Genomic DNA, 20,516 nt, shown 5'->3' with positions numbered 1-20,516 from the left:
TAAGTTGTTCATAATAATTCTGGAGCTAAACTTTTAGAATTGTAAAAGTGACAAATAGGCTTAGGTTGCTAACTATTTTATGAAACATGATATATTTCTATATCCAAATGCTATTAAGTACCCTTGTGATCTATTGCTTCATAAACACATAGAATTTAATGTATTTAAAATGCTATTTAGACTGTAAGTTCTGAGTAGGGAGAGTATATTATAGTTTTCATAGCAATAATGCAGAGAGTTTATTTTCAAGAATATTATGAATCAATTTTGACAATCACTGAATATGATTAGAGGTGTTATGTTCTAAATATTTTCAGCAACCAAATTTAAGTGAATTTGCTATGTATATTTGAAAACACATGGACCACTGAACCATTAATTTTCTACTTATTTATTAAAAACATAAAGAATGTTTAAAACTTTCAAATCAACTCAATGAGAACAGCCCTTTTCTCTCACACTATGGGCACTAAACATACACTACATAATAGCAACAGTGTACTGCACAGGAAATTCAGTCTGATTCATTGATTCATAATAATTATACCCTATTTAGCAGAAATATACTTAAGTAAGGCTCAATTCCACATTTTTTGTTTCATTTATAAAACTTCATTGTGGTACACTCAAGACTCAGACTATACTAATCAGTTATTCTCAAGACTGTTAAACACAAGGCTTTTCTAAAGAAACATCAAATAAGAAAAAGAAACATTCAGCTTTTATTGAATTAGCCAAAGAACAAAATTATTTCAGAAAAAAAGCCTCACATATATGAACACAAATCTGAATATATAGGATGCTTCTTCCCTCTAATGAATGAATCTAGATATCATTAGAATAATGTACTCATAACAGTATAGAGGCTCAACCTTTAAAATTTCATATCAATGTCTATATGTTCATTTTCTAGGTAGAAAACAAAACCTTTGACTCAGAAAACTATGTTTACATAAAACTTAGAAAGTTTATGCTTCTAACGAAGCTGTATATATTTTATTCTAACTAATAAATCTGCAGATAATTGAAAACAACAACAAAATTGGATTAAAGTGAGCTGAGATTATGCTGATCAAAGTAAAGACTGTTTCTACACAGAGCAGCCTAATCTTTCCAGTATGATTTCTGGAATCCCATGTACAAATTTAGGAGACCTTCCTTTTATTCCCTGTTGTCATTTAATTAATCAAGAGATGTATGCAAAGCACTCAACTCATTATACTCCATCATTTCTGCATACAAAAGTTAGCAAAAGTGCTTGTCTTCAAAATGTCCTGAAAATTAATTAAAACACATTTTTAAGGAATATTATCAGATTCTCATAGGGTGGTGTCAAGCAATTTTAAGGTTTTACCCTTATTACTGTAACACCTTAGATTAGTGACTCTCAATGGGATGAGAGGTGGGAGATGAAGTTGGGGAATGGGTGGAAATTTTGCCTGCCAGGGAACATTTAAAATGCTAGAAGACATCTTTGGTTGTCACAGCTGAGGAAAGCTACTGTTAACTTGGGATAGATGCCAGGGATGCTGTTAAACACCTTACAGTGCAGAGGACAGCTCTCCCACAATAAAAAAATTAGCCAAGTTTTTAATAGTGGTGCTGTTGAGAATCCCTGACCTAAAGCACTCTGTCTAATTGAACTTGGTCCATGGCATTGGAAATGTTCTATATCTGAGTTGTCCATTATGGTAGCCACTAAAAAACCCCACATACAACTCTTAAACACTTAAAATGTAATTAATGTGACTAGATAAAAGATGTTTGCTTTACCAAATAGTATTTAATTTAGACTTAAATAGCCACATATGGCCAGTGGCTACTTTTCTGGACAGCACAGCCATAGATAATTCTTAAAAAAAAAACTGGGAAACTATTTGTAAATATAATATGAGTAAATTCCAGACAGCTTGACAGTTCACACCTGTTTCTTTTTCCATCTTTATCTTTTCCAGTGGGGTATTAAAGAAAAGATTGTTGGACTGACCAGGACATTATTCTAGAATCATTTATACCAGTGACCACCTGTGAGGCCTTGACTGTATGGGCTTAACCACCTTTAACTTCTCTGTGCCTCCATATTCTTGCCTATAAAACGGATCATCACAGATCTCTGAAATTCCTTCTGGAGCTAACATCCCATAATTTTTTCATTCAGCTTTCATTAACTTGTAGTGTACTATTTAAGTATATCAGCGATCACTTAATTTCATTCCTATCCTTAAAAACTGTGTTCATATATGCATTTACTTTGCAGAAAGTTTACAACACTTATGGTAAGTAATATAAATGCTAGAGTAAGTTGGTGCCTATTTATCTGCTAAGAGGCGAGAGAATTGCTAGAAAGGAGGTGAATTAGGACACATGCTTCTCTATACAAAGTGTATAAATTATTATATCTTTCTGTTTGGAGTACTAATATTTAAGTGAATACATAGCAGTTGCTTCCAGTCAGTGTGAACCAATGAAACGGGATCATCTGTATCTATAAAAATCAAATATATGCTATAATGACATTATAGTCAAGGATTTACTTCAGCTCTTTTTACATGAGAAGCATACCCACACAAAATCCTTGTATATGAGAACATGAATAAGTATAAAATATATTAGAGTAGAATAACAGAACCAAGATTTAATTATCACAAATAGTTTTCTAGGTTTAATGTTCATCTTTCTGCTATACAAATTCCTCCTCAGGTTAAAAAAAAAAACAAAAACGGCCTTTCACCAGATAATCAACCAAACGAAATATAGTAACGAAAAAAAATCTTTAAGTCAACTTATTGCGTGTCCTTGTGCCCACCTGGGAGTTATCAGGTATTTATATTTAAAGAGGATTGATGTTTAAAGACACGCTATTGTTCTCTTTGAAGCATTTGAGCGAAATTCGTGCTCTCAGAGGCTGGGTTCTAATGCGACCAGCATGTGCTCTCCTGAAGCCCATTAACCTTTAATACCTGTCACTCAGCTGCTTACACAGGAAGGTTTTTTTTTTTTAAAACCCAGAGAGGAAACAAGGTTATTTAGAAAGAATCAAATGGATAGTTTTACATCTCGAATGTTGGAGAGAAGGCAGTTTTGATGTCATTTAAATGGGTAAGTTGAAGGAACAAAGTTAACATTACAACCTAATAATTAAATTAAGCACTGTATAAAATAATTATGAAAGAATTCAGTTCTGCTTATTTCTAATAAGAAAGTCAGGGGATTGCTTTGCTGTCAACTGCAGATTCAGCAAAACTATTCTAAACATCATTTCTAAAAAAAGCATAACTTTATGACAATGAGTTTTCCAAAAAGTGAATTTATTGCTGAAATTATAAAAATCCAATTCTCGCTTATTCACCAGCAGGATGAGGTGGACCCCAATGCGTACGGAACAACACACGAGCTTAAGGCTTTACCTGACCCAGTAAAAGTGTCAAGCGCTCCATCTCCAGTCGTGGTTGTGGTTTCACTGCTGTTCAAAGGCTCTGTTTTGACTGCAAGGAGAGACACTACGTAGAAGAATAAGTACATGTGAGTTTTATTTCTAACTTTATATCAAAGATGCTGACTGTACGACTAGTGGCTTTTCTAGCTACCATGGCATGCAAGAGAAAACTTGGGAAGTCGATGAGGAGAGTTTTGTTAATTTAGCTTCTAAATGGACATGCATTTATAGAGGATTTAATCTAAAAATCTTCTGCCTAAGCTGGTTCTCTCGAATCTGGCTTTTAAGGCAGTCAACCTTACACAGTGAAACAGCAGTACGTGTATTTGCATTTTTAAATCACCTAAGCACACTCTGGTATTATAGTCAAAAGGCAGAAGAAAGGAATCGTCAGTCAGTCTTTAGCACATTTAATCCAAATCGTAACAAAGAGATTTACTGCTTATATTTTATTCTTCCCAAGGTGACATTAAAAAAAAAGATTGCTTAAGAATATAATGAGGCATATGCAAATACAGAAACCAGGGGTGTATTCATATGGTGGGTGAAAAATGAAGTACTCAGTAAAGTTCTGCTCTACAAAAGCCAAAAGAGCCATAAGGTGTTGGGCTTTTTATTCTAATGGTATAACAATTTTTAATACATTATAGACATAAACATAGAATAAGAGATGGTTTCTACAACAGTAATTGTATCTTTTGAAAACTCTTTCATATATTATTTCTCCTTTGAGGTGGTATATTTTGGCAAAATCCTCACTTGGCAATGATGTAGCCACTGAGGTATACATCACTGTCATTATTAGATGCAACGAGTTTGGCAGGGGCAGTGAAAAAGCCTCTACCCATTTTGTCACACCATATTTTCCCTTTGTGGGCAGAGCTCCATGTATCACAGCAGCAAGGGAATAAACTAAATTATTTTCTGCTTAACACCTCTTATGTTTCCTGGTCATAAATGGAATGACACAGTTTAAAACCTCAGAAGCAAGCAGAAAACTATAAAGAAGAAAGCTGAAGACTAGCCAACCACGGACAAATATGGCCAAAAGAATAGTGGGCTCAGAGAGTACCCACCAAGCAAGCAAGTCAGCGACGTTACTCTGTTAGAAAAGCAATTAATGATGGAGAAACATGCAGTAATGATTATGTTCCCTTTCCACATGAAGAGAATTGGCTGGACCCTCCCTCAGTGAGCTCTGGGGTTAATTTAGCATCCGGGATTTAACTATGTCATGAAGATTTGCTGGAAGATTCAGAGTCGAACTGTAAAGGTTGGAAAGAATCCAAACTCTAAACCACACTGCCTCACAGGCAGCACTAACTAACCAAGAATTCCTTTCATCTGTACAGAGATGGTCCAGAGTAGGGTTTAGAAAGGTGTAAAAGCTATTCTCTACGATGCAATGTCCCCATCTGACTTCTGACATATGACAAAAAGGAATCGTCCAAAGTCACCAGCAAAACTAAGATAAGAGACAGTTTGTCTTCCAAATTCTAATCATGGCTAAATTCCTATTTAAACATGTCTAAATCTATAACAATATTTTTAAAATAGATGTATTAATACTAATGGTTATATATATTTCACTTGTGAAATGGGGAGAGGGGAAGTAGAATGTCTAAAAAACTAACCAAGCTAGACATGAGGTTTAGTTTTGTTACTTTGGATCCCAACTTTGAGGTTTGATTTCAAAAACTTAGAATTGGTGTTATTTATAATCTCCTCAATTTGAAAGTTTCAGGTGGTCAAAAGGAGAAGGAAGAAAAGCCAGAGAGAGAGTTTGAAAGGAGTAGGAAGAAAAGCCAGAGAGAGAGAGTTTGTGGTTGCATTCATTATCCTGGAATCATCTCTCATTAAAATTTTAAAGGTCTGCTTTTAGTCAAAGACAAAGGAGGCTCATTTAGCTGAGAAGAGGCATCACTAGAAAGTATATAAAGACAAGCATACACATCAAGATGTGTTCAGTGGACTAAAACACATGGATTTAAAAGTAATAGTTAAATGGATGCTAACACTTGGGGGAAAACATTACACATTAATCCAAACTTATTTTTCATATGTGGGTAAGAGTTGAAAAATAGGGAAAAGGGGGAAAATCAATCAGAACAGAAAATAATTTATGTTCACAGGAGGGCAGCATCAGCAAACATCTCTTGAGTAAGATACAAAGTTATTTTGATTTGATTTTTATAGAGAAAGAAAGTAATATTAAGTAATAATGTTTTTTTCAGGAACAGAAAACTCAAAGAAGTGAAATGGGCATTCTTTATATGATTAGCTGATTTATTAAAAAGATGTTAAAATACAAAGAAGTGTCTTAATATTTAGAAAACAGGTAATGACTATAAAGTAAACATTATGATAATTATAAAGTTTGAAAAATGGAAGTCGCTTTCACTACAGGTCTGAGTATATTTGAAATGTATTCCATTTTCTTTTGTCTTGGTTTTGTTTCCACACATTTAATATGTGTAAGACACTATTGGAAAGATGTTCATCAATGAAACAAATCTAGTTTTATGCATCTATTTTCTAAAACTTATAAAAATACTCATTTCAAAAGTTTATGAGTGTACATTCACTGTCATGTTCAAATGTATTTTTTTTTTACTGTATTCTATTTTTCTTAAGTTAACACAGAAGTTAAACAGGGCTTTTAATTTATTTTAAGGACTGTGTCCAATATCATTACAGATCATGCTATCAAATGTACAGAATAACCTTCTATAGAAGGAAAGCATCATCTTTATGAACAAAATTCAAACTTACAAAATAAACATTTTGATTTCAAAAGCCGCAATCATTTTTTAATTCTTAGGTTAGAGAGTTTTGTGGTTTTATTCTTCTACATGCTTGAAATAAGTGATTCAAGGTTCATTTCCCAAAAGGTGGGATGGAAAATCTACATACATATAGCACTTTGTACAGAACCATTACTTCGAGAAATAATTATATTGCCAGGCCCCCTCCATGCTAGTTATCCACTTGCAACTTAGATGTTTTTCATAAAGCCAAATAGTTAAAAAAAAGTCAAAGTCATTTTATTATACTGATATGAAAGGGTTTTATTTTTAACCTTCAAAAATGATTGATCTCTGTGGACTAAATCAAGATTGCATGAGATTATTGTCAGCTATGGCTACTAAGTTACTGATTTTCTCTCTTTATATCCCAACCTTCTTCTATACTCTCATACAAGTATTTTCAAAGCAAATTTAATCTTGTCCCCTCAGATTATCTTTAGAACTCAAGTACAACATTAATATATATTAACTATTTTTAGAGGAAGTCTGTTATTATCATAACTTAATGCTCATGTTCATTTTTTTGCAATATTAGGCTTAATTAACCCTTGAAAGAGAGGTAACCCAAGTACTTTACATTTTACATTTCATCTTCAGAGATCTGTGTTTAAACAGATGTCCGCTTAAAAGACTATATATGTAATTCCAAATATACTCCTTCCTGAACCACAAAATCTCACGTAGCCACCTCTGACAACTTAGGTTCTACAAAGAATTTCAGGAGGAGTTGGATCAGGAAGGATACAATTTACAACACTGCAGGGGAGGAAAGAGGTACTGCCTACTAGTTTTATGATTTATGTTTTTCTAAATCAATTTTTTCACTCAAAAACCTATGAGCACCAAGTGTCTTTCATTTCTAAATATCCATGAAGTACTTAGTTTTGTAAAATAATTTGATGATGCTTCCAATTTATGGCTTTCATTCCAGAAAGAAAATCTAAAAAGAGTAGAGCCACAGTAGTAGCTGGTTCTACTGCACAGACACATAATACTCAGAAACAAATTCATCCCATGTGAATCAATCATCTATATATTAAAAACTCTGGGAGATTCTTTTCTATGCTCTACAGATTTCAAATATAGAAAACACCATAAACCCAATCAGAATGTCTGATCTTGGTTCCCCCAAATCTTCTCTTTGAAGTATTTTCTTAATCTCCATGTAGAATCAAATATTCCCTCCCTCTGCTGTGCACCCACCTTGAACACATTATGCACTCATTATTTTCTTTTCTGTTTCCCTCTGCTAGTCTTTTGGTCCCTTGATGGCTAGTATCATGTTCTATAGGTCATTGGGTTCCCATTTCCTAGCACAGAACCTGGCATATAATAGGAACCTGATACATTTTAAGTTAGAAAGTGAAAATTCACATTTAGACCCTATCCTAAGCACTTCCAATAAATATAAGTATTTTGTATATAAAGTATAGCTAATCATATATCTTGACACCATAAGGAAATTAGAATCTTACTTATATATGGAAGTAACTTTTCACATGATTGGCATGCATTTACACACATGCATATACATGTACATGAAGTAGCATACATGAATTTATATCTGGGTTGGCAAACTACATCTCAAGTGCCAAGTCTACCCCATGGCCTGTTTTTGTATAGCCCGTGAGCTAAGAATGACTCTTACGTTTTTAAATAGTTGAAAAATATCAAAGAAGAATAATATTTTTTGACATAAAAATTTTATGAAATTCGAATTTCAGTGTTCATAAATCAAGTTTTATTTGAATATGGTCAAGTGCATTTGTTTAAATATTGTCTATGGCTCCATTTGTGCAATGAAAGCACAGTTGAATAGTTACAACAGAGACCATATGGCCTGCAAAGCTGAAAATATTTACTATCTGACCTTTTACAAAAAAAGTTTGTTGACCACTGATCTGTATGCTAAGATATGATTGTATTTATTATATTTTTATTGACAGTTCTTCATTTTAACAATTTCACAAGTGACAAAAATTTGAAAGGAAAATCTAGATTCTAATATAAATCTGCAGATATAATTACAGAATTAGGATTAAGGTGATGAACCCCTTTAAAAATTACTTTAAGGAGTAATGTAATATATTTAAGCAGCACCAAGGTAGTAGGGTAGGATATTAAGGTGACACTATTGACTCATTCGTATCAGTAAAAACTATCAAAGTTATCATTTTGAAAATCTAAAGTTAATGGAAAGATCTTGAAAAGCCACTAAATTAGCTTTTGCTTTTGTCTTTTGTTTTATTATAATAATTTTATAAAGTGATCAAATTCCATCAATAAAGCCCAGAACTATAAATAAAATAGTTTACTCTCAATGGGAAACATTGTGCATCAAATGCTCAGCTTATGTTATAAACACATGGCATAAAGAGTCATTAAAATTCATTAAATATTTCATATCATTATGCCACTGAGACTATATCCTTAATAATCAAAGTGTACTTAACATTTTATTACTAAAAGTTTGCCTCTGTGGCCAGTTTACATGTTCTAAATGCAGAAAAATTTATTATCTGACCAAACATTGGAGAGTCTTTTAACACACTGACTGCACGTTTCCATTTTCCTTAAAAAACTGTTGCCTAATTATTATTGAATTATTAATTAAGGAAAAGGAATTATGTTGGTTTATATTGCCCCAAATTTACATACATTATATGATTTAAAACAAAAGCTTTGCCAGTAAAGTATTATTATCTTTCTTTTGTAGACAAGAATTAAAGCTCAGAGAGGTTAAGTAACTTGTCCAAGATGACACAGCAAGTAAATGTAGTGCCAGGTTTCAGATCCATGGTCTTCCTGACACAGAAGTCCTTTTTCTTCCCACATGGTCACACAACTCTTAAACATTAATACTAAGAACTAGGAAAACTTGATGTTTTACACATAAAAAACTTTTTTCTGTTGGATATTAGATGTAAATTACTAAATATTGATTGTATATATTCACTATTGTAAAGTTGCCTATGTTACATTAATATGTCAGAATAGAACAACAGCCAGTGAGCTAAGAATGTTTTTTACATCTTAAATGTTTAAAAAAAATAAAAATTAGAATATTTTGTGACATGTGATAATTATATGAAATTTAAATCTCAGGGTCCATAAATCAAGTTTTATTGGAACCTGACGACTCTCATTCATTTATGTATTGCCTATGGCTGCATCTGAGCTACAGTGACAGAGCTGCATAGATGAGACAGAGAGAGACAGCATAGCCTACAAAGCCTAAAACATTTCTTGTCTGGTTCTTTGCAAAAAAAGACCCTTGAGTTAGAATTAAGAGGAACTAAATTCTGGCAACATATTTTTTTTAAGTATGAAAGTATATTTTAAGTGTGGAATTAAAAAAAAAGAAACTAAAACTATAAAAATTTAAATAACGGGCATAATGGAGTACTTTTCATCCACTGGTCATATATTCTAATTTAATCTACATACAGCAAGGTCCAGGCAAACTGTGCCTATTCTAACTGCTTGCTTGTAATGCACATTTCTAACAGGTCATGAGCTCTTCTTTTTAATGCTAGAATTGGGTGGTTCTACAGAGGTTTTATGTGGTTTTGTTTTAATTTTTAAATTTTGATAGCACATTAACTTTTGGTTTGGGAAAAAGTTTATTTATATTATATATATATAAATATAGGGATGTAGTTAATATCTATAGTTCAAAACATTTTAAGAGATTTAATATTAATTTATAATTTTAAATGTATAGCTTTCATCACTGGTAATTTTTTAAATGATGGGTTTTTAAATGTTAATATTACTTTAGGTATTTTAATTGGAATATTTATTAAAGTCTGTAAAATAGGAAATATCATTTTGCCATGTTATGAATTGAATTTAATTTATGAAAGCCTATAGGCTATGGAGATTCAGTTTGTACGTAGGCGCAATCTGCTTCAACTGCTCATTGACGTGACAATTGTGTTGAATTATCACTTAATAAACTGATAGAAAAATAGTAGATGCACCCGTTTGTGCAAAATTATGAAAAAACTAAGAAAATAATACTACTGACCTAAGATTAGAATACTAGTTGATAATAAAAACATAGCCAACTGTTATCAATAAACAACTAAAAGGTGAGTTCGTGTCTCCTTTTTTTTTTTATAACAAGTACTGAACACAGAAAAGAGAGTGCAAACAGAAATAGCAACAGAAAGCAAACCAGAAGGGCAAATCCACACACCCAAACACATGCAGTGTACCATCATCTCTCATACTTGTTGCGGAGGAGGGGGTGTTGCAACTCAGCAACCAGTCTGCAGTGTTTAAAACAGTCATGTTGTCCCCTGAGAACAGGAACAGCATAAGGGTTCATTGTCTGAATGCCTGCTCAGTGTACGAGAATAGTCTTCAGTGCTTGTACTGGTTTCTGACCCTTTTGCCAAAATTATAACTGCATGGTATGACTTTTACATTTTAGTTTATCAGGTATGTTTTAGTTCAGTTAAATATACATACATGGTGATTAGTGACCTTCAAAGTCTGAGTTCAGAGTGCATGTTTTTTTTTTAAATCTTATTATTTGCACCCAAGTTAAGGTTTAAATATAAATGTTCTTACTCCACAAGTGATCACTAAACAATCTTATAAATTTGCAATCCTATAATTAATTAGCCAAAATTATAGATGCATGTTTAGAGACAAACACTATAAACAAGGAAAATGTTAATTTACAAAGGGTTTTATGTAAAACATTATTAAATACAGGCAAGTTGCAATCCACACAACTTTACAAAGAAAATTTTAGATTTCACAGTTACTCTAAAATAAGTGGAAAGAGGTGTATCAATTTAATAAATATTTACTGAAAATTTAAAAGAAAATATGATGTGGCAAATGCTGATATCTAATAAAATGAATAGCTTACAAATTAAAACAATTTTCAAGTAATTTTTCACTCGATGAAAACATCTATATCTACAAAACTTCAAAGTAATTGTGAGTAATTAAAAATGCAGCTTATATATGTGTATATATGTACATATATATGTATAGGCTTTCTACATATACATATTCTGATGCAAAAATCAGATCCTATTTTCTGACAGGTTGAATGAATTTTATAAAAACAATAGGGTGAAATATTTGAAATAGTTATTATTGTTGCCATATGTTGTGGCATAATTATGAGCTAATCATATGAAAAGGTATCTAGAAAAAAATTCAATTCTTATTTTAAATACATATTAGGTATTTCTGTCTTTGAAAAGAAAATGCAGCAGATATGGACATTTTTCTATTCCAGAAACCATTTTTTAGAAAAATTTTGGAGTAGGCTTTCTCTCAAAATTCAAAATAAAACCAAAAACTCATAGAATTTCTTTTCTGTTTTCTATTTTTGTTGTTGTTGAGTAAGATAAGAGAGTAAATCATTTGGCCACATTTTTTACATTTTGAAAAATATGTATAAGGGCAAATACAAAAAGAAAGCCTTGCCAAAGGCCTTCAAAATGTTGCTCTGGGCTATCTATTCTTTCTGACTGTTTCCAGCTATAGAGGAGGAGCAAAAATTTCAAGAAAATCAACAGAACAATAAATAATCAATTAACTATATATTACTTGAGTATAATGCTATGATGTTATTGCTTATGAGATATAATATTTCTTCATTAGCAGATCCCTAACATGTAAAGCCACAACAAAGTTTGAAATGTGATTCTGGGTGTCTTCAGGGTTGTACACTTACCTCCTGTTCCATTTGTGGTGACCGATGTGTTGCTGAGATTAGCTTTCTCCAGTTTGGAGCTACCAGGAGTATCGCCACCTCCAACAAGAGGATGAGGACTTGCTAGGTCCTGCATTTCCATAGACCTGTTGGAGCAGGAAACAGAGAAAAAGTTGAAATTTCAGCAATGCTTTCTTAATAAACTATGTATATCACTCTACTGAGCATGAAGGTGATCTCACAATAATAGGAATTGAAACCCACAGCTTAGACTTTTTGGTTAATCAGGTGAACATGATGGTCCATTAAAATTAATAAATAAGTAAAGCTTCCATGATAGTTAAGCTTCCTCATTTGTTTGTTATTTGTAATAATCATACAAAAACGCAGATCTACAGGAAGGAATGAAGAGTGACAGAAAGGTAAATTTGTAGGTAAATACAAAAGCTTATCTTATTTTTCTCTTACTTCATGAAAGACAGTGAACTGTGTAATTTATGATATAGGATAAAAGTAAAATATGTGACAACAACAGCACAAAGAATAGTTGCCAGGGGTGGGATTGGGGTGGAAATGAATAGGCAGAGCACAGAGAATTTTTAGGACAGTGAAAATACTCTGTATGATATTGTAATGAAAGATGTATGTCATTATACATCATGCAAACTCACAGAATGTACAGCACCAAGAGTTAACACTAAGGTAAACTATGTACTTTCAATGTAGGTTCATCCTTGGTAACAAATGCAGCATTCCAGTGAGTGATGCTGATAATAGGGGAGGTTATGCATGTGCAGGGCAGGGGGTAGATGGAAAATCTCTGTACCTACTGTTCAACTTTGCTGTAAGTGTTAAACTACCCTAAAAAATAAAATCTTAGGAAAAATCAAGTCAAAACTGGTTGTATGCAAATAAAGCAGTGGTTAGTGAGAAATTTATATCTTTAAATGGTTACATAAAAAAAGAAGGGTTTAGAATCTGTGATCTAAGTTTCTACCTTAAGAAACCAGTGACAGAAAGGCAACTGAACCCAAAGTAAGTAAAAGACAGGAAACAATGAAAAGCAGAAATCACTGAAATAGAAAATCTATGAACAACAGAGACAATTTACAAATCCAGAAGATGATCATTAGAGATACTGAAGATATTAAAAAGGATAATAAGAGAATATTATGAACAATATTATGCCAAATAATTCAATAATTTAGATAAAATCAGACTTTCTTGAAAGACACAAACTATAAAAACTTATAACAACTTTTAAAAACTGTCCTATACCAATTAAAGAAATTGAGTCCATAATTAAACATTTTAAAAAACTCCACAGCCATATGGTCACATTAGTGAATGCTAACAAATATTTAAGGAAAAATAACAGCCATCTTTTATAAATTCTTTTAGAAGAAATTAGGAGGTAACACTTTTCACTCCACTGTAAGTGACCAGAATTACCCTGATCCAAAGTCTGCTAAAGGCAATTCCAGAAAAAAAATTATGGATTTATATTTCTCATGAACATAGATGAAACAATATTTCAAAAACTATTATCAAATAAAATCTAGCAATGAAAAGGGTAATATATGATGACCAAGTGTGTTTTATTCCAAGAATTCAAGTTGAGTTAACACTTAAAAATCAATAAATGTAATTCAATATATTAACTGAATATACTTTCAATGGGTGTAAAATGCATTTGACAATATTCATTATCCGTTCATGATACAACTCTGAGAAAACTAGGAAAAGAAGAATTTGCCTCCCATATGATAAAGACCATTCTTGAAAAATCTACATCTTACATCTTATTTCATGATGAAATATTGAATGGTTTCTCATTAAAGAAAGATCAGAACTAAGGCAAGAGTATCTCTTTTTCCCACTTCAACACAACATTTTATTGGCACTCTTAGTCAGTGGGAGAAAACAAAAATGAATAAGTAAAAGGGGTAAAGCTTAGAAAGAAAATTTGTTAATTCAATAAAATAGATAACTAATAAGGACCTGCTGTATTAAAAAAACCTGTTAATTCACAGGTAACATAATTGTTTATGTAAAAAATTCTGAGAAATCCATTAAGAAAAACCCTATGAGAACTAATGGGTGAATTTACCAAAGTTACAGGTACAAGGGCCTTGCCAATCATAAATAAAAACATGAACCAAAAATATCTGAAACATTAGTCAATGCCTTTCTAGTTCAAACACTGAACTACCAAAACGGTGGCTGTTCAGGAGGTTGGAAGTTGGGTTATTCACAGTCCCGCTCCAGCTCAACTCAACTCCAAAAGGAATCTGAATGCTCAGACCTTGCTCTCACAGTCAGCCAGAACAAACAACTTAGACATTTTGGGAAATAAAACAAAATAAATACCATGCTTCAGTCTCTACTGAGTTTCTGTACATAATCTTCAGAAAACTACAAATATATGATTTTCAGAATACTATAAATTATTTTGTACATAATGTTCAGAATGACATCTTGACTCATAACAAGAAGCAGGAATATATGACCCATAGTAGAGAGAAAACATAGTAAATAGAAGCAGACCTGTAGATGACTCAGGATTTGGAATTAGCAGACAAGGATTTAAAAAACTATTGTGTATATGTGAAATAATTTATAGGAAAATATATGTACACAAGGTATAAACATATAAATATGCCATGTATATAGATATATACATATATGGCATATATACATATGTGCCATATATATTTATATGTATGTATAATTATGAATATAACGTGTATGTATTACATCTAAATATTGCATATAGATAAAAATGAAAACTGCAAAAAAGAGCCAAATGAAAGTTCTAGAATGAATATTATAATATATTAAATTAAAAAATAGTCTTTGGATGGACTTCAAGGCACTGCAAAAAAAAAAAAAAAAAATCAGTAAATCTGAAACTGGGCCAGTAGAAGTTATCCAAACTGAAGCAGACAGACAAAATATTGGGGAAAATATTGAATAAAGTAAAAGTGATTTTATCTTCTCCTACCGAACCCACCCAACATAAATATTTTTAGTTTAATTGAACTAATAAATGAATAGTTGCTTATTATATGCAAAGTACAGTCACAGGTGTTAGGCTTGCTAAATGGAGAAACCATGGTCCTACCCTCAAAGAAATTTATGATCTAAATGAGAAAGCAGATCCTGTACATAGAAAACTACAGTACATTAAGTATCCAGACAGAGCCTGGGAGCACATCCTGGAGAAGGACATTGAGAGCTGCGTTCCCTCCCTCTGACCAGAGACGTGTGGGGCTTGGGAGACATATGAAGAGGTTTTTCCAGCTTTACCACGTGTCCACTACTAGGTTATATGTCTGAAGGAGTTGTATAGAAATTCAATAAGTGGTTGGGATAAATGCTGCATAGAAGGTAAGAGGCTCCATAAGAGTTATGAGGTGGATGGGGCCCTCAGAGGGGAGCACTCAGGAGCAGAGGCCAAAGCAAGACAGAAACCTTTGGCCAGAGAGGTTTCATCACACTAAGTTCATTTTAGGGTGCCAGGGGAATGTGCTGTCAAAGTTGAGGAGTTTATTCCTCTTTTTTTGTTTTTTATTTTTGGGATTTTTTTGACCGTGCCATGTGGCATGTGGGATCTTAGTTCCCCGACCAGGGATCAAACCGGCACCCCCTGCAATGAAAACGCAGAGTCTTAACCACTGGACCACCAGGGAGTTTATTCTTGACCCATAGGCAATGAGGAGGCATCGAGGGTTGTTGATCTGGGGAGTCATGAAAAAAATCAGTTGTAGGATTCATGTTAGCAGTGGTTGTTGGCGCGCAGGGTGCCTGCAACACAGGATTACTAAACCCAAGATGGGTCGATGGGAGATTATAGAGGCGAGTTTTCCAAGGAGTGGGGCAAGGAGTGTTGCTACTATTAATAGTGTGAAGTTACTTAAAGAGTCTAGAAAATTTTCTCAGAAATTGTTAGCTGGGTTTTGATGAATTCAAAGAAGGGGTTCTAGGGGAAGCACCTGGTTGGTAGTATTCCTGAAACTGCAAGGTAGTGTAGGGGTTCACAGCCAATCTGAACCACATGCAACATGAAGAAGCAAGGAAAATCAGTCAGGAATGAAAGGATGGAGCCCAGACTACAGAGAGGAGTGGGAATATGTCACTCCTGGAAAACAAAAGAAAGATAGCCTTTGTATCTCACATTCCAGTTTCCAGGAAGCCAAAATGCAATTATCTGGCTCTTTACAGTAAGTGTCCTTTGCTTGAATTTATTTTAATGGGTTGATATTTCTTACAGTTAATAGAGCCTTTAGAGAATAGGCATGCATTATTGCTATAAACTATACATTATTGCTATAAACTATAAACTATACAGTAAGAATATTCCTGTACTTTCTTTTGTACATGAAACTTCAGATTCTTTTTAAGTCTAGTTCATACAATATGTAACGTATAAAATATAAAGTTTACCTTAGAGTTCAACAGCAGAAAATGTTTAACAGCTACCAGTTTTTACTGAGTACATATTGTAAGACGCAGCCTACGCTTGGTACTTCAAATATATCCTCTCTGTTAATCTTTACCTTAACACACTGATGTGCATATTATTTTCCATATTTTATAGATAAAGAAATTGAGACTCAGAGAGGATATACAGCATGCCCAAGACCTCATAGGTTGAAAGTAGCAGCACCAAGACTTGAACTCAAGTCTATTTGATGCCGGAGCCCAGGTTCTTTCTGTCACATTATATGTTTCCCATTTTTAAAAGTGGCTTTACTTTTTTCACACTGTGAAACCATAATTAGGAATGCATATTCTTGCAATAAAATATTCTGAATGGTTTTCAAAAAATACTCAGTATAAGCATCTACTCTGACAAATCTACATTACCATATTTAAAGGGGACCCCTTTCTAAATAGCACAGAGAATTATATTCAATATCCTGTGATAAACCACATTGGAAAATAATTTTTAAAAGAATGTATATATATGTATAAAGGTGCCCCTTTTTTTCTTCCAAGATGTCACTTTCAACCTATGTCATAAGGCCATGTGAATACTAGCATCTTTCTGGACAATATAGAAAACAAACTTATTCATAAACACAAAAACTCTATAAAAAAAAAAGAGAAGACTTGCAGGTCACGTGCAGCTGTTTTCTTGGTTCTTGTCTGCATTCTTCTGTAGCACAGGTGGAATTTATTTCTAGCAGACTTAAATATCCTCTTCAAACCCAAGGAAGAGCATGCTTTATACTTGTGCATTTAGCGTCTCCTGTAACTCAGAAACCATGATTCCTTCTGCACAGAGCCTGGTAATGAGTCATAGCCTGTTTATTTACAGGCTGAGATTCCACCAATTCTTCATGACCCAAGAAATGCAAAAACATCCTAGACTTTCAAAGGCATTCACTCTCATGCCAGCTTTTCTCTCTGCATAAAGTGGACAGCATGTATGCAGGGCTCTGTGTCCCAAGCTCTCAGAGTCTACCTAACTAGCCAATTTTCATTTTGACCGTCAGAATGCCTTTAAGGGCAAGAATTCAGGTATTTGCTTTACTCATAACTTCTTTTTTTATGTAATATAAGCCTTTTCATCCTCCTTAGCTGAAAAATTGGAATAACAAAATCAGCTTTTACTTAAATATTGAGAGTATAGGTTGCATTAAGGCAGGGATTATTTTCTATTCATTGCTTTTTCCTCTACACTTAGAATTGTGTGGGGTACTTAGTGAGTGCTAAGGAGGAATAATAAAATAGGAATAGGAAAAATGCTGATGAAGTGATTTGAATTACTTGGAGTCAAGCATACTCTCATTCAACAAACACTGCTTGAGCATCCAGGAAGTTCAGGGACATTTCTAGGAATCCAGAAACTATCTTCTGAGGGCTTAGAGGCTAGTAGGAGAGCAAAGGGATGGGTGGAGGGAGATGGGGATTAGCACTGTGATGTCAATGTGTATGGAAGGTTTCATATTTGCATGTGAAAATGTTAGGACTCCCAAATAAGTGAGGTGTGTGTGTGTGTGTGTGTGTGCACGTGCACCCATGAGTGTGCAAGAGGGTGGGAGGAAGATGCCCTGCATGGATACAGAAAACCACTGTGCAAGAAAAAATATAATAAAGCCATGTGGTCAACATAGATTGGATGAAAGTCATAAGCATGTCACTACTGGGTACCAATTCCCACTCTCTGGAAAAAGCACATCCATCCACCTTAAACCAACACATTTCAGATTAGGAGCCAAGAAACCCTTGTCCCAGCTGCAGTCCTGAGCCAGTTTCTCCTCTGGCTCAGTTAGGCTGGGAGATATGGATGCTCTCTGCTTCACGGTGTCTATGTCCCTGATCAGGTGGCCAGACAGTCCCAGAAGGAGGCCCTCACTAGCCCATTTCAGCAGACATCATCACAACTGGACTCTGCTGCAGAGAAAAGGAAATGTTGGAGGAAGAAAACCCCTATCAACAAGGATCAGGGAAGTGGGCCATGAATAATGGGAGCTATTCTTGCAATTTGCCAGTGACCTCATGCCTGTCCCTGAGGCCAGCCTGAATGCTTGCAGTGCAAGTGACCCATCTGCCAGAGTGACCTCAGGCCCTGGAGTAACAGCAAATAAAGCCATGGACACACTGTTCTCTGGACACTTTTACAGTCCTTCCTTTCCAGGGCTTCCTTACAGATCTAGACAAGTCCTACAGTTCTGGCCCTTTCTTCACTACGACTCTTAACAGATTATTTAGATAAAACATGGTATCCCCACCCAAGAAATGTGAGTAAATTTTTAAAAAATGTATCTCTAAAGCATTTCTCTAAATTTAGGTTTTCAAAGCCCCCCCTTTACTTTGAAAACAAAGGAAAAAAAGCCCAATGAATTCTCCAACCGTTATTTGAAAAGTACAGGACTCAAGTTTCTGTTAGATCAGTTACAAACCATGGTTAATGAAGCAGGAAATTATTTCCCTGCAGTAAGCAGAAGAATAAAGCCATACGGCCACAATAAAAACATCTAATACCATTAATTATACCAAGAAATATATAGACTCTTTTTCTAAGGAAAAAAACTCTACCAGTAAGGATCAAACATTTTACTGGATGATTGAATGAGGGTTTTTCAATGCTAGAATGTTGAATTGAAAAGAGCAAAGCATTAGCATAATGTACACAATAAAGATAGCTCCCTATGAAAATGATGGAATTTCGGAGTCTTGAGGGACATTCAACGTCCTCGAACGCAAAAATACCATTTTATGCGCAAGGCTGTGAGTACTATGTTAAGCGTCTGTACTATAGGCTGAAACCTGGGTTTTAAACTCCATCTCTATCACTTACCAGTCAATGGGCTTTAGGCTCAAAAATGAAGTTAATGATACCTACCGGAGGGTTACTGAGTGAATGAAATAAGATCACACACGCAAATTACACAGAATTTGGCACACAGTGTATCTTTATGAATGTTAGCTATTACTAAAGTCACTTCTACAATGCTGCCAACAAATGCCTGATTTGTCTGTTTGAAAATCTGTAGTATCAAGAAAATTGTTTTCTTAAGAGGCGGCCCATTTCATTTTCCGCTCACTTATTAATCAGAAAGTCTTCCATACATGGTTTCCATGTAACTTTGGTCCTGGAAGAAATTTAACCCATTGACATGAGGTAAGTCTAAACGTTCTTTCCCATAACTTCCCTTCAAACCTCAAAGAGGAATGTCCCAACTCAGAGCCTTAAAGGTGCAAAACATGGCAGGAATATTAAAAGGATCACTCTGGACCCATCAGTATAGTCTGAAGAGTACACTAGCTTTGCTATCAGACACTTTACAGTATGAACATACACTGAAACCCAGCCAACCAAACCCCTATGATTTGTCCCATGTGATGCTTTAGAGCCCTGCTTTCTCTCAGCCACAACACATGCCATTGGCATTTGGAACCTAAGTGAACAGCTTTTCATATATTCCTCTTAAATGCTATCTTGTTGGACTGAGCCCACTGTTTCATCTTGTCCTGTCAGATTCTGATTCTGCTGTTCCAAGTATTCTTTCCCTGTGCCATGACAACCATAAACTTTCCTAGCATGCACTCATTGCCAAATCACAATAAACATGTTGAACAGGCCAATGTCAAGGACAGGTCTTGAAGAAGGCACTAGAGTTATAACTTTAGATCTATATCACTGGGAGATAGTTACTGAGCTAATAGCAGTACTATCTTTCAGTCTCTATTTTTCTGTATTTTCCTCATAAATATATCAAGAGCCTTTGAGACACATGTTGTTGAATGCCATATGTGCTAAGTATAATGCAGGCCTTTGTTCCTCTTTTCTGGTATTGCTGTCAGGCTATTCTGTCATGGCTTTTGCTTAGAGAACTTATGCTGGATTCTCATGATCACAGCCCTCTTTTTAATTATTTATATTTAGTTATCTAAGAAGGTAATTTTATTTTTTTGAGATTGATTTAGAACATTTTATTTTAATTTTTAAAATTTTTAGTGAAGTATAGTTGATTTACAATGTTGTGTTAGTTTCAGGTGTACAGCAAAGTGATTGAGATATACATATATATGTATATACACACCTATATATATGTGTACAGTGAAGTGATTCAGATAT

General features: G+C 34.0%; 1 protein-coding gene across 1 annotated transcript in view; it reads right to left on the bottom strand.

Moving 5' to 3' along the window:
* Window positions 1-20,516, bottom strand: part of EYA4 (EYA transcriptional coactivator and phosphatase 4) — a 264,825-nt gene that overhangs the window by 56,298 nt on the left and 188,011 nt on the right. Inside the window, exons 4-6 of the mRNA XM_081251226.1 lie at window positions 11,948-12,072; window positions 10,479-10,547; window positions 3,408-3,500 (exon numbers count right to left, since the gene is read on the bottom strand). Coding sequence (XP_081107352.1) covers window positions 3,408-3,500; window positions 10,479-10,547; window positions 11,948-12,072 — 287 coding nt within the window. The remainder of the gene's footprint in view (window positions 1-3,407; window positions 3,501-10,478; window positions 10,548-11,947; window positions 12,073-20,516) is intronic.

The sequence above is a fragment of the Mesoplodon bidens genome, assembly GCF_964165515.1.
Source record: "Mesoplodon bidens genome assembly, chromosome: 12".
Classification (NCBI taxonomy): Eukaryota; Metazoa; Chordata; class Mammalia; order Artiodactyla; family Ziphiidae; genus Mesoplodon; species Mesoplodon bidens.
Note: the sequence above shows the minus strand (reverse complement) of the source record. Positions and strands in the feature narration are given on the sequence as shown.